This window comes from Dromiciops gliroides, chromosome 1 (genome assembly GCF_019393635.1).
Source record: "Dromiciops gliroides isolate mDroGli1 chromosome 1, mDroGli1.pri, whole genome shotgun sequence".
Classification (NCBI taxonomy): Eukaryota; Metazoa; Chordata; class Mammalia; order Microbiotheria; family Microbiotheriidae; genus Dromiciops; species Dromiciops gliroides.
Genome location: NC_057861.1, coordinates 752,319,814 through 752,335,072, shown reverse-complemented (window position 1 = coordinate 752,335,072; position 15,259 = coordinate 752,319,814). Strand labels below are relative to the sequence as shown.

At 40.2% G+C, this 15,259-nt stretch overlaps 1 protein-coding gene across 2 annotated transcripts in view; it reads left to right on the top strand.

The window, feature by feature from the left end:
• CACNA2D3 (calcium voltage-gated channel auxiliary subunit alpha2delta 3) overlaps positions 1–15,259 on the top strand; it is a 1,069,564-nt gene that overhangs the window by 443,689 nt on the left and 610,616 nt on the right. For both annotated transcript variants that reach the window (XM_043978536.1, XM_043978534.1), the window contains exons 6-8: positions 2,852–2,983; positions 9,822–9,882; positions 9,975–10,125. In XM_043978536.1, the coding sequence (XP_043834471.1) occupies positions 2,852–2,983; positions 9,822–9,882; positions 9,975–10,125 (344 nt within the window). The remainder of the gene's footprint in view (positions 1–2,851; positions 2,984–9,821; positions 9,883–9,974; positions 10,126–15,259) is intronic.

The window sequence follows — 15,259 nt, the reverse complement described above, 5'->3', positions numbered from 1 at the left end:
TGCTATGGTTGCTTCTGGCATTGAGGTGGAACTCAGTTGTCTTTCCCCTTGCAGGGAACCAGGAAGCAGTCTTGAGTGGCAGACCTAGGTGGGGGAAGGGTGCATGTATGCCCAAAGCTAGCACCCATTGTGAAACAGAATTCTGTTTCCAGATGAAAGAGCAAGAAAGTCTGGTGCTATTTACAGTCCAGAGCATAGGCCAAGGGAGTGAAGAACCTGCCTTTCCTTAAATTGATCCATTGGGGACACCATGAAGCCTGGGACAGTGTGTCCTGGAGGCAGGGCCCTGCTTTAAGAAGGAGTAAAAAATCAAGGTATAGGCAAGCAAAATGATCAGACAGAAAAAGATGTGAACCATAGAACATTTATTTGGTGACAAGGAAGATCAAAATAAACCCTCAGAAGAAGATAACAAAGTCAAAGCTCCTACATCCAAAGATTCCAAGACAAATATGAATTGGTCTCACGCCATGGAAGTGCTCAAAAAGGACTTTGAAAGCAAAATAATAGAGGTAAAGGAAAATATGGAAAGAGAAATGAAAGTGATGCAGGAAAGTCATGAAAAACTCAACAGCTTGAAAAAACAAATGGAAAAGATCTCTGAAGAAAATAATTTGCTTAAGAATTAGGATAGAACAAATGGAAGCTAATGACTTTAGGAAAAATCAAGACACAATAAAGCAAATCCAAATGAATAAAAAAAAAATAGAGGACAATGTGAAATATTTCCTTGCAAAAACAGCTGATCTTGAATATAGATCCAGGAGAGATAATTTGAAAATTATTGGACTATCTGAAAACCATGATCAAAAAAAGAGCTTATATATCATATTCCAAGAAATTGTCAGAGAAAATTTCCTTGGTTTTCTAGAAGCAGAAGGTAAAATAGAAATTGAAAGAATCCACCAATCATCTCCTGACAGAGATCCCAAAATGAAAACTCCCAGAAATATTATAGCCAAATTCTGGAGCTCCCAGGTCAAAGAGAAAATATTGCAAGCAGCCAGAAGGAAACAATTCAATTACTGTGGAGCTATAGTCAGGATAGCACAAGATCTATCAGGTTCTACATTAAAGGACTAGAGGGCATTTACTATGATATTCCATAGAGCAAAGGAATTGAGATTACAAATCTCAAAAATCACCTACCCAGCAAAACTGATCATAGTCTTCCAGGGGAAAAATGAGACTTCAATGAAAAAGAGGACTTTCAGGCATTAGTAATGAAAAGACCTGAACTGAATATAAAATTTGATTTTTCAAATGCAAGACCCTAGTGAATCATTAAAAAAAGATAAACAGGGAAAAGAAATCATGAGGGATGTTAAAAAGTTAAACTTTTTACTTTCCTATATGGGAATATACTTCTAACTCTTAAGAACTTTCTCAGTATTAGAGCAGCTGAAAGCAATAAATTTGGACAGAGGACAGAGGTGGTAATTGACTATGAAGGGATTTTATCTGTAAAATATTTATTGTTCGTTTATTGTTTTTGTGGGGCAGTTGCAGTTGGGGGGCATGCCCAGGGTCACACAGTTAAGGAGTGTCTTGTGTCTGAGGCCACATTCAGGCACGGGTCCTCCTGGGGCAGGTGTTTTGTCCACTGTGTCACCTAGATGCCCCGTGATAACATCTTTAAAATAAAATTAAGGGGTGAGAGGATTGCACTGGGAGAAATGGAAAGGAAGAGGTGGAATGGGGCAAGGTATCTCACATAAAAGAAGCAAGAAAAAGCTTATGGAGTGGAGGGGGAGATGGGAAAGGAGAGGGGGAATGAGTGAGCCTTATTCTCATCAGAATAGGCTCAAAAAGAGAATAACCATTATATGGCATTGTAAGATTTGCAAAATGTGTTAACTCCATTATCTTATACACACTACATTGTGGAGTGAGAGCACTTACGTTTATCAAGAAAGCCTCCTCATAAGTTTCAGTTTGTAAAAGGCAGTGGTGAGGAAGGGGTGCACCTTTGGATTGAGGGACCTCAATCTCCATCAGGAGATGGAATCCCAAGTTTATAAAATAACAACTGTGCCAGGGTGGTTGGCACATATAATGTATGAATGATATTAATGTGAAATAAGCCTGCAGGGCAAATAGTTAATAAAGGGTTTGAAATGCCTAAATTTATATTTGATCCTAGAAGTCATAGTGAGTCACAGAAGCTTCAAGGGAGGGATATGATCCATGTGCTTTAGGAATTACTACTAATTTTCCATAGGTAAGCTCAACTCTGCTCCTCCCTCCTTGTTCGCAAACATTCAATTGAGATGTTAAGGCATTTGTCCAAGGTCATACAGATAGGATTTGTCAGAGAAAAAACTTGAACCTCAACTCTTCTTTCTTAAGCCCCTTCTAGCTCTGGATAATCAGATCCAGTCAAAGTTGACCTTGTGAGCTCTTTTCTTTACAGCCAGAGGACATAGTTTCAAATCCCTTCCATTTCATGATTGTTTCTAATAATCTTCACAATACAAGGTAATGTTATTTTATGTAATACTTTTTCCAGATACTTGAAGTATTCCTTAAAGAGCTGAAACCACCCAATGTATTTTCTCTCCGATTGATGTGAATATAGCTCATATCCATCCATCCACATGGGAATAATTTGGTTGATCTGCGATTTTTAAAGGCATAAATACTCATTCACAACAGTAGGACTTTTAAAACAAAAACTATCATGACTTTTTGTTAGGATGCGACACTAGAAAGAGGGTGTGCTCTTTGAAATTGCTAGAGACTCTTGTCAATTGTCTTCCTTCTCATCTCTCATAAGAACTGACCCAACAGAGACTAGCTGTTTGGCCCACAGTGATATATAACCCTGCCTCTTCCTTCTCTGTTCTTTCAGATCCTGCAATCGTCAATGGAGTGTACTGGTCAGAATCCTTAAACAAAGTGTTTGTAGATAATTTTGACCGTGACCCTTCTCTGATATGGCAGTATTTTGGAAGTGCAAAAGGATTCTTTAGACAGTATCCTGGTGAGTAACCAAGATTTGGAGCCAGTCCATACTGATGCCTTAAAGTAGTTCTCTCCCCACTACCATTAGATTTTTTGCTCCAACTGTCCCACTGTCTGACCATGACTTGAGGTGGCCTTAGCTTGTTGGAAGTCATGAATCAACAGACATCTATAAAGTCCTTACTGTGTGCTAGAAACTAGAGAGATGGATATAAAAAGTGACATAGTCCTTGTCCTTGGGGAACTTTGATTCCATTGAGACAAATGGCAGAGGGACATAAGTTCTAGCAGGTCCTACTGAATTGGGGAGGCTTTGCCCAGCAAAGGGCTTCCCTATGAATCTCCTCCAGGAACAAAGACCTGGGTTCTTTCAGTCAGCTCTTAGGACCAAGAGATCATAAGTTCATAGATATAGAGCTGAAAGGAGCTCTATCCCTCATTATCTTTATGATGCCACAGAAATGTTAATGCCATACTCATAATAAGCATTTCCAGGTTGCTTTAAGGTTCAAAAAGCATTTTTCATTTATTATCTCATATTCCCCACAACAACCTTGGGAGGTAGGTGCTGTTGTTATCCCCATTTTAGTGATGAGGTAACGTGACTTCTCCAGAGTCACTTAGCTAGCATCAGAAGTAAGAATTGAACCCAGGTCTTAATGAGGCCAAATCCAGAAAACAATGATACCACTGCAGAGAAAACATGTTCACAACTGGAGTATCATTCTGTCAGGGTCCCTAAAGCTTTCTAAGTACCTACAACTTTCCCTTTAAATCCCAGATTACCCTCCCCCACTCTTCCCCCTCCTCCTGAACTTGATGATGTTACATATGATGGTAGAGACATTTCTCCTGAGTAATGATGAAGACCTTCAGGTGTCACTTCTGACTCTTACACTTATTCCTCCTACACTAATTCCTCTCTTCATTAATTATTCTCCCTTTCCCCATGTACCTTCTTGCTTGACACCATTCTTTTGTTCCCAAGAAGGTTCTATACTGTGTTAGATTGTGAGTAGAGACTTCGATTGAAGCCTAGCTTAGGTCACAAATTCTCTTGGTAAGCTGTGTGACTTCTCTACCATCAGTTTCATTTCAATGGGTCAAGTAGTATCTTTTCATCAAATTGATATTGCACCCAAGAAAACTGAGACCCATGAAGGGGTTGGTTAGTGACCTGCTGAGAATCTCACCAGCAGAAGTCAGGATTTGAATCCAGCTCTCCCAACTCCAAAAATAGCTTCCTTCCTATTTTACCATGCTGCTGGGCACCACACTGTGACCTGTCTTGGTAGGAAGGATCCTTGCCCCGGAGAAATCATGAGTCATTGAAGAACTGGAGGCAGAGAGGTAGCAGAGGATTGATTATAAGGGACTGGGGTGGCTCCTGTTGTCTGCAACAGGGAGCCAGTCACTGTAGAACCCCAGCATAACTTGCACTGAATCATTAATTGATTCCTTGGATCCGAACCACCTTGGAGGCAGCATTATGAACCCATGATGGAGAGGAATAGATCTTCTAATCCTGGATGACTGGGGCCCAAAGATGTGAACCTGTAATCCAAGCATACTCCTCTCCTTATCTTCCCCAGGAATTGGGAAGGCACTACTGATTAAGACAAACACCCTCCAAAAAATGTCAGCAAGCACAACTCACCCTAATGGACCATGTTTATCAGGGAATCTGCCCAGCATACCTCTTTCAAGCAGGTGTGGCCTTCGGGACTTTCCTAGGCTTCTGCAGTAGCAGGGAGATTTCATTCTGGCTTTGTTTGAATTTTAATTAAAATGGGAAGTTTTAATTTTGCTTACAAGTTGTAAGAACGTGACTTCAGGCTACAATTGTACTGGCATTCCAGCTGTAGAAATTCTTTAAAGGAAGTAAAAAGGAAGAGAAAGACCCACATAATCTTAGAGTAATTAAGGGGAGTCATTTATGTATTCCTTAAGTAAAACAAAGCACCTTCCATTTTGGTGTAGTAAATGCCCATTTCCTGTTGTCAGCCTGCTCAGTGGCCTTGCTGGCAAGAGCACCTATACTGTAAGGCATTCCTTTGTGACATTTTCATGGCCAGGTGCCTCTGGACATTCCACGGTGCTCTGATCTCTGGTCACACCCTCACAGCCCAACTTAGGGCTTCTATAAAGTTGAAAAGTAAACAATTCACTGCAGTCAATTTGACAGGAAGCATAGGGCTCAGAGGGGCTATGATCCAGCATTGCAGTCCATTTCAAGGAGAGGAAGTAAGCTAGGTTTTAGGACAGATGCTAGTCCAATTATGGCATGATTTGGGTGAAGGCCATGAAAGAAATCAAGGTAGATCTTAGACTTGGTTTGGGATTCAGTAATGGTAGGAAGCAAAGAGAAGAATCCTAGGCCTAATCTGTCCTAGTTGAATATGCTGTGGTAAACTGGAGATACTGTAATTTCAGAAAGGAAGGATCAAAACCCTGATAGTAGGGGAGATTTTTACTTTGAGCCATTTTTAATGGATCCTGCTGGAGTGTCAAAGGGGCTTGAATTTGATATCAGGGGACATGAGTTTGAATGCTTGCTTACTTTGTGAGAAGCAATGTGGAAAAAGAGATTAGTCCAGATTTGTACCCAAGAAAATTTGAGTTTCAGTCCTGCCTCTGACCATTATTAGCTGCATGACTTTGGCTATGTCACTTAAGTTCTCAGAGCTCCGGTGATATCTTGTCTAAAATTGAGACAATAACATCTTGCTCCCAGGGTTGTGATGAGGGTTTCATGGAATAAACCATGGAAGGCACTTGGAAAACCTTAGAGCAGTGATAGCAAACTCAAAGCAAAATGACCCATTAAACCATTCCACCAACCTCAGATTAACTGAAAATCAATATTAACATTATCTTTGTTCTATTGTATTTTATTGGTTTTGTTAGATATTTCCCAATTACATTTGAATGTGGTTCAAGCCCAGTCAGGAATTCTGCCCCTGTTCTACCTTAGAGCACTAAAGGAATACTAGTTATTATTAAGGCAAGTTGTTTTTCATCTGTGGATTTGTTTCCTCCTCTGTGACATGTTGGGCTAGAGCGGAGTTACTTAACCTTTTTCCACTTCTGATACCTTTTTGCCCAAGAAATTTTTATGCAACCCAGGATATATAGGTATATAAAATAGGTATGCATAACCTTTTTCTGTTGCCAAATTTTTCATGACCTGCACATTCATTTATGTGACCCCATATGGGGTCTCAGCTCGCAGATTAAGAAGCTAGGGACTAGAGGACCTTTAAGGTTCCTTCTGGGTTTAGTTTGATGAACCTCTTATTATCATCTGAGTGATCTTGGGCAGGTCATTTCAATTCTCTAGGTCTCAGTTTCTTCAGCTGTAGAAAGAGGGCATTGGAATACAACACTTATGAGGCCTCTTCATGGTTGGTCTATATCCTAGTTAGAAAAAAAAAAAAAAGCTTCACTGGGCCTTTGGAATTTGGGACACCATATTGACATTTGTCATCATCCTTCCTGTCCATACTGCAAAAGGCTTCTGTCACTAGTCCTATTCAAGTAGTGACTGCTTTCCTCACTGATGATCCCTAGGTAGCCACAGGTGGCTGTGCATGTTGCCAATGGACAGCTGCCCACTCTTCTGACAAAGCAGCCCCTGGCGGGGCAGCTAGGTGGCACAGTGGATAGAGCATGGGTTCTGGAGTCACGAGGACCTGAGTTCAAAGATCAGGGGAGCACTAGTAATTGGATCTCAGGGTCAAGAAAGGCTTCCTGGAGAAGGTAGGAATTCAGCTGAGTCTTGAAAGAAGGCAGGGATACCAAGAAGGGAACCTTTGAGAAACCCAGTACAAAAGCACAGCAATGGGAAGTAAAGTGTTGGGCTTGATGAACTTTAAGTATTGTCGCGAAAAAAATTTTAAGTCCGACGGAAGAATGAAAATAACAAAGTTTCCAGGCTGAAGCAAATAGGTTTATTGAGAGAAGGCCAGTCCCTCAACTAAACCGGTCATCCAGGCTTTGGGCCTGAAAGACCCAGAAGTACAAACTGCATGGGTTTATATACCCTTGGGGACATTTTCTAAAATTAGAACATAGTCTTGAGTAATAACAGGGGATCAGCGTTATGATAGCAATAGGGTGGATCATTGGTAGGCCAGTGTAAAGCGGCATGAACAGTATTACTGACCACCTACAGACCCTGTGACATTTCCTAAGACAGATATCACAAGATCTACTACACTATGTCATAGGAAAATTGAGAAACATGGAAAAAGTACTTGACCTACTAACCTTATGCAATCTATATGAATCACAATTATTTTTTGTTAATATATTGATTATTATTTTAATTAAATCACTTAAAACTATAGTAAATCTCTTATAACTAAGGGATGGGGAAAATCTCACTCACATTATTAATTTCCGAATTGGACAGGAATGTCCAGAATTGTTGAGTGACCTCTCAGTAGTCCCAAAGCTAGCCATTTTCACAGCTTGGATTTGAAATCAAGGCCCTGCCGTCAGGGTTTTGCTGATGTCCTTTCAATTGTAAAAGCAAATGCCATTCTAGAAATGTCCAGAAATCACCAAAGGTTCCTAGCCAAATTGTTTTTTTCCATCACCCTCTGTATGGTGTGTGTTACAGGAGAGGGGAAAGCTAGTTAAGAGTCATGGGTGGCAGGAAGGGTGATAATTGGAAAGCCAAAAGTCTCCTTTGCATTGAAACCCATAAGAGCCACTTCAATGTTGATGACTCAAGGCCATATCCCAAACTCTGTCCCCATTTGTGTTCATGTTGTCATCCAGCTTCCTTCCTGGTTCCCTCCCAGTGACAGGCAGGTGGTGACTGATGGCAGAGTTATGTTCCTCTGCCAACTCAACAGGTCATGCCCCAGGGAAATGATCTCCCCCAAACTCCAGTCCATCATTTTCATAGTACCTCCGTTGTTACTTATTCATTTATAATCAAGCATCTTCTTTCAAGAGGTCAATAAAAGAAAGGACAGACAATTGAAGGTGAAGGAGTTTTCATGGAGAATAAAACAGGCAGCTGTTGGAAAGGTGCAAAAATGCCACTATTCTCCCATCATGCTGAATGGAAGGCTGTGGGATTTTATCTTCTAGCTATGTTAGTCCTAACCTGCCTACAATGGGGCATGTTTTAAAAACAAACAAACATATGGGTCATGAGCTGTTGGATATTTTTAGGGATTATTAACTCTTGAGGACCCTGTGCCTTACTTCTCTTTGTACACACAGACACACACACACACACACACACACACACACACACACACACAAATATCTCAGAGGAGTTAGGGGAGAAGGGTCTTTTCATATCTCTTCTTTAGGGTTGTACTTGTTCTCTGTCATTTTGAAACATTCACTCCTGAATGTTTTGTGGTGGTTGCTTGTTTGTTTCCCCCTTCCCAATTTCTATTGTTGTGAGCATTATTGATGTTTTCTTGTCTCTACTGTTCTGTGTCGTTTCATTTGTTCACACTGTCTTTTCCATGCTTCGCTATTCATCATATTATGACAGGAATATTCCATTCAACTTATATAACAATATTTATTTGGCTATTCCTCACTCAATGAGTATATGTTTGTTTCTAGTTCTTTGCTACCACTAAAATTTTGTCATAAAGGTTTTGGTGAATATGGTTCATTTTTTCTTATCAATAACTAGCCCAGTTAATATGTAGTGTTTTTTTATCAATATGTGAGTTGCAGGGACACTTATGGATGATTTATTGGCCTCTAGTTTCTATTAGAGTTTGACACTTTTGGTCTAGACAAATATCCTGGTTTAGAGATGAAGAAAGTGAGGCAGAGAAAGATGAACAAACTTACTTAAGCTCACATAACAGTAAATAGCCAAGCTAGGATTTGAACACAAGACCTTGCAGTCCTGTGTCACTGACCCCAGTCTTCCTTTCATGTGTGGATCTGAGATCCCTTTCTACTCTAAAATTCTGTGACTCTAGAACCTTGATCAGTTTGTTTAATGGCAGAGGTACCCATATTCCTAATCTTTTGGAAATTTCCCCAGATTCCTTCTTCAAATCAAAATTCCAACTTCCTTATTCATCACAGGATTGTAGGGCTGAAAGCAATCTCAATACCATTTAGTGCAACTTCCTCATGAGGAAACTGAGTCCCAGTAAAGTTAAGTTACTAGACCAAAGTCACACAGGTTCTAAGTGTCAGAGGTGGGTTTTTTAAAACAATTGTCTTGGGTCTTCCAAACCACTATACTCTTTCTCCCATATGACATACTACCTCGATGTATGAGGTCATTTTATTTGATCTTAACAGAAAAGACAAGGCCAAAAATATCTTGATTTAAAAAACAGTGTTGGGGTAGGGGGAAAGACTTGTGGATAGTCGGTGCTGCGGACCTGGGATTGTATTCCCTCTGATCCTCAAGCTGGAGACATTACCTCATCAGGCTCAAGTGATCTGGGGCAAGATGTCTGACACCAAGCCCATGAGTGATGCCATCAGGCCTGACAATCGCTGGCTGCTATAAGAGCCATTGCATGGGCAATGGGGAAATTAATTTGGCGAACTGTCTTATTAGGCCAATAGAGAGACTGAAGTCTGACTCTTGCTTGATGGACAGAGCAGGGCTGGAGAGGGCTTCACTCGACAGTTGGGCTTGTGAGCAGCTGAGCTGATGATTATGTTTCCTGGAGGGAGATTTCCTTCAAGTGCTTTTCCAGAGCTGGATATCTCTGTGTGACGAGCAACAATTCTTAGTCTTTGCATGCAAGGTTTAAGCATATCTGCTCAATCAGCAAAGCCGGACTGGCTTTGAATGCTGCTTACGAACATTTGAACTTTCCTGTTTTCTTATAACCCAATCTTTCTTATAGGTATTAAATGGGAACCAGATGAGAATGGAGTCATTGCTTTTGACTGCAGAAACCGAAAATGGTAGGCAATTCAGTCAACCCCTGAAAATTATTGAAGGAAAGCAAAAGAAAACTTTAGAATTCATTATTTTTTTATTGTGCCTTTTGATCTAGGTATATCCAAGCTGCCACTTCTCCAAAAGATGTCGTTATATTAGTGGATGTGAGTGGCAGCATGAAAGGGCTTCGCTTGACCATTGCCAAACAAACAGTATCTTCAATTCTGGATACCCTGGGAGATGATGACTTCTTCAACATCATTGCTGTGAGTCCATCTGTTTTACTTTAGCTCTGCATTTAATTTTTACGTCATACCTTTCAATATCATTGAGTGAGCTTTGATGGTTCCATTACAAATATGGAATCTAGAAATCAGGATCACTGGACTAGGGCTGGCCATCTTCCATTGCTAGAAGAAACAGCCCCCTCCTCATTGCTTCATAAAGTTGGGGTTTGCTTTCTTCAAGGCTCAGCTCAAGGGTCACTTCCTATATGTCTACTGGTTTCCATAGTTTTGATCCTTCTAGAAAGTATTTTGAACTTTTTGGTAGTTACTTGACTGCATAAATGTTATTGCTACCTTTGCAACCCTTATCTATCCCCTGCAATGTAGGGAAATGAATGAGGGAATGAGGGAAGTATAACTTCCGGGGACAATGGATCTAGATGTCAAGTGGTTTTTTAGTGCATGATACGAACCCTAAACTATGATCATAGTTGATGTTTTCTTGTTCATCCATTTCAGTCATGTCTGATTCTTTGTGACCCCATTTCGGGTTTTCTTGGCAAATACACTAAAGTGATTTGCCATTTCTTCCTCCAGCTAATTTTATGTTGAGGAAACCGAGGCAAAGAGGGTAAAGTGACTTTCCCAGAGTCACACAACTGGTACATGTTAACTGAGGTTAGATTTGAACTCAGGAAGATGATCTTCTTGACTGTAGGTCTGGCACTCTATTTACTGCACCGCCTTGCTACCCAACCTATGATAGGCCATGGCATCTAGAAGAAAATGAGAAGATAGATTAGATATCTTCCAGGCACAAAATTTTCCAGAATTAACTGACAAAACAAAAACTATATGGCTATATTTTGAGATCATTATTACAAGGCAGTATGATGGCACTGAGGTTAGAGTCAGGAATAATTGAGTTCAAATCTAGCCTAAGATACTTACTAGCTATGGGTATCTGGGCAAGTTACTTAAGTTTACGTCAGTTTCCCATCTGTAATGGTACCTACCTCCTAGGGTTGTTGTGAGGATAAGTGAGATACTTGTAAAGCACTTAGCATAGTTCCTGCTTTGTAGTGTTATAGAAATATTAGCTATTATTATTATTCAACATGTGGCAGTACTTTTAACTTCAATATACTGACCAAGTTTTGTTTTCCAGCTACATCCTTCACTCCATTGTCTTCCTCATATTGTTGGGGTTGTAACTCCCATGTTATATATACAAAAATTCAGGTTTATGATCCTTTGTTTCTGAATGCCTTTCCTTTATCAATTAAGCACTGGAGTGATCACCTTGGTCAAAGTTTATCTGAGCAGAGATCTGGGTGAAGAATCCTAAGAGAAGTTTGACTCTTTAATGGATAGAATTAGGATGAGAAAAATCACTATCTACCTATTTCCTTAACCTTACTATTCGTCCCTTCTGGAAAGATAGATGAATAGATAGAAAGAAAGAGAGAGAGAGAGAGAGAGAGAGAGAGAGAGAGAGAGAGAGAGAGAGAGAGAGAGAGAAAGAAAGAGACAGAGAGGGAGAGAAAGGAAGGAAGAAAGGGAGAGGAAAAAAAGAAAGAAAAGGGAGAAGGAGGAAAGGAAGCTGAACACAATTATGCCCTATCATTGAACCATGCATGGAAAGAATAAGAAGCCATTTTCTGTTTTACTCCATTCTCAAGCATAAAGCAAGGAGAGAAAGTTCTGTAGGATGAGATTGAGGGAAAAAACACATCAACTTGTGTCTGGTGAGAATATCATGCTGAACAAGTCATTAACTTGTTGGCCTCATAATTCTGAAGGTTATGGTTAGAGCAGTTCTTCAGAAGAGTTACTAGCAATGAGATTTTCAAAGGATGTGAGATCTTACTTCTAGGGAGTAGGAAAAGCATGACAAATATCCAGTGACCTAAAAAAAGTGTGTAATCTTTGTATTTCTTCCACTATTACTATGATTACTTATCTATGCTTAATGTGTGCAATGGTTTCCCCTGTAGAAACAAAGTGAAAGGGGAGGCAGGACAGATCTCCCCACTTTTTAGGGCATTCAGTTTTACCAAAAATAAAAGTTCCAATGTGAAAACAAATGGGAAAAAATTATCTGATGTGAAAGATTATTATGTCCCTGTGTCAGTGGATGAAGGGTGGGAAAATGTCACCAGATGAGAAAGGACTACTAAACACTTGGAGCTAAGTACTTGATAGGAGGAAAGGGTAACTTTCTGTCTTTCATGTGGCTCTCCAGGTGCCTTAGGTGAACGTTCTTACAATTATGGTCAGAGGAAAAATCTGAGTCATAGTAGTTGGTTCAGTACCCCAAGGAGGGGTATGCAATCTACTATTTGTTGATCCAACAGTATTAACAAAATTGTCTATAGAGGAAGAAATAGAAATAGTTTGAGAGACCAGTCATCCAGAAGAATTTGGCTTGAGAGATTCACTAAACAGATCACAAACATAAATCAATTTGGCTCAGTGGTGATGGAGAAATCCAATTCTCTGGACAGCTGGTGGCATTCTGGCTTTGCCTAAAGCAGTACAATTAAGAACATCTTAAGTGGCCTCAATAACAATTTTACTCTCAAAAAAAATATATAGACCCAGGAAGGGAGATTTCTAAGACATTTACTCTGGAGAAGAGAAGACTAATAGAAGGCTTATATTCCACACCTTTCTATATTTGAAACTTTGTGGAAGTTAGATAGAACTTCATAGAAATATTGAGTTAGAGCTAGAAGTGGCCTCACAAGTTATTGGTCTAAGTTCTTCCTTTACAGATTACATGACTACAAAAGACCCAGAGAGAGAGTAACAACTTAGCCAAGGTCCCTCAGGAAATAACAGTTAGCCTTCAAACCCTAGTCTCCTGTTCCCCAATTCAGTGGTTTTTTCCCACTGTACTGAATTCTTTGTTCTTTTTTAACTAAATCACAATGATCCTGTCTGCTTGGCCCCATAAGCCACCATGAGAGAAAAAACAACAGGTGAAGGTTATTTTTTTAAAAGATTCTTTAGGCTTCATTTCAGGAAAAGCTTCCTAAAAATAAAAACTGTGCCAGAATAGGAAGCGCTATATTGGGAGATCACAGCTTCTCCCTCTTTGGAATTCTTCTTGCAGAGTCTTGATGGGCTCTGGGTGGGTTAGAGAAGGCAAATCTTATTCATTTATGGTTGGGATCACCTGACCCCTAAGGTTCCTTCCAAGTCTGTCATTCTGGGATTCTGCCCAAGACCATGCAGAATTCTACTTAAGCTATGGGACAAAAAGTGGGTTTATTCAGAAGTTACCTGAACTTTCCTTTCTCCCTCCTCATCCTTCTTTCCTTCTTTCCTCCTTTCCTTCTTTTCTCCCTCTTTCCTCCTTCCCTCGTCCCTCTCCCTCCCTCCCTCTCCCTCCCACCCTTCCTTCCTTCCTTCCTTCCTTCCTTCCTTCCTTCCTTCCTTCCTTCCTTCCTTCCTTCCTTCCTTCCTTCCTTCCTTCCTTCCTTCCTTCCTTCCTTCCTCTATTTCTCAATAGCTGTTATATGTCTCAGTTTGTCCCTGCTTATCCCCTCCCAGGACACCATCCTGTGTAACAACACCAAAAACAGTTAAGATCAAAACAAGTTCACCAAAGCAGGAAAGCATTAAAAAAATGTTTGATGTCATATGCACTTTTCCCTACCCCCTAGTCCCTCATCTCTGTGGGAAAGATGTGGGAAATAGCAAGAATTTTATGTCCATGACCACTGCATCTTTGCGTATTTAAAGGACTGGAAAAAAGGAAGAGAGTAGATCCCTCTGAGAAAATAGTTAGCATCAATGGTCCCCAAACCATCACATGCTGTCATATTGTATTGCATGAGAAGCCGTTTCTTGTGTGGGAAACTTTTAATGAGCTAGAACTTTGTATTGGCATACACGGAAAGTTATTACAGCCTGCTAATCTCTACTGATTGGTTCCTCTGTGCCCTAAAACATTTACTTTACTTTCTAAAGATAAGAGGTCATTAAATTGTGAATATCTTTCTTATTAATCTTTAATTAATTATTACTGAAATATCAGAGTCTCAAATGAAGGAAAGCCTAATTACACTGTGCAGTCTTTATTGCGAGAGATTTATTGACCCACTATCAAAACCAATCTATTCAAATAATCTAAGTTCATTAAGATGTACAAATATGAAAAGCACAATTATTAAGCTATTTAAATTACCATGTGCAACCCATGCCTAATAATAGAATTGTCTGTTATCATAGGATAGGCAAGAAGCAAATTAAGTGTTTTAGTTCACTCCCATAAAGAATATGTTAGGGATGTGGTAAGGTAGGCACTGTGGTAGATGCGCAGGTCCAGAGCCTCAAGTGAAATGCCTGGTTTGCCACCAATTGTTCTATGATGTTGGGCAAGTCATTTAACCACTCCAGGTCCCATTTCTTGAGAAGCAGTGTGGAACATTGGATAAGCTTTGGACTTGGAGTTTGGAAGACTGCAATTTAGACAAGTCTCTCATGCTTCCAGTTTGTGAACCTGGGCAAGTCACTCAACTGCTTTTGCATATTAGAAAACATGCTATGTGTGCCTCAGGAAGATGTTGAGCAGTTCAGAGAGATCTCTCCACAGGGTGTTTGGCAAACCTTTCAATGTTCCAGAAATGGCTGTCCTTCTCAGCAGCCACGTGGGTACCTTTCATGCCTGAGGGTTCTTTCAGCTCTATCGTTATTGTTCCATCATACTGAGGGGAACTATTAGGACTTAAGCTGCTAAACTGTTCTGCTTTGCTGGCCAATTAAGGCCCAGGGAGGTTAAGGAAGAGATGGAGGTGGCCAAATGTATTGACATATTCATCCATACCTGGGGGTGCATCTCCACCAAGATTTCATCAGGTTGGGGACTCATGTAGAAAATCCTCTCCACCAATGCAGATCAGCATCTTAGCCATAACTCAGAGTCTTAGAAGGGAGCCTAGAGCATTGAGAGAGCAAGTGCTCTGCCCACGTTCATATAGCTAAGAAATGTCAAAGCATCTGAACCTGTGTCCTCTTAAGTCTAAGCATCGCTATGCTATGGTGGCATATCTACCATGCCACATGACTCACATCATATATTTTATATCATCATGTCATATTGTGTCATATCATGTCATATAATATACCATAGCCTATCATATCTTGGATGATGCCATACAATAAT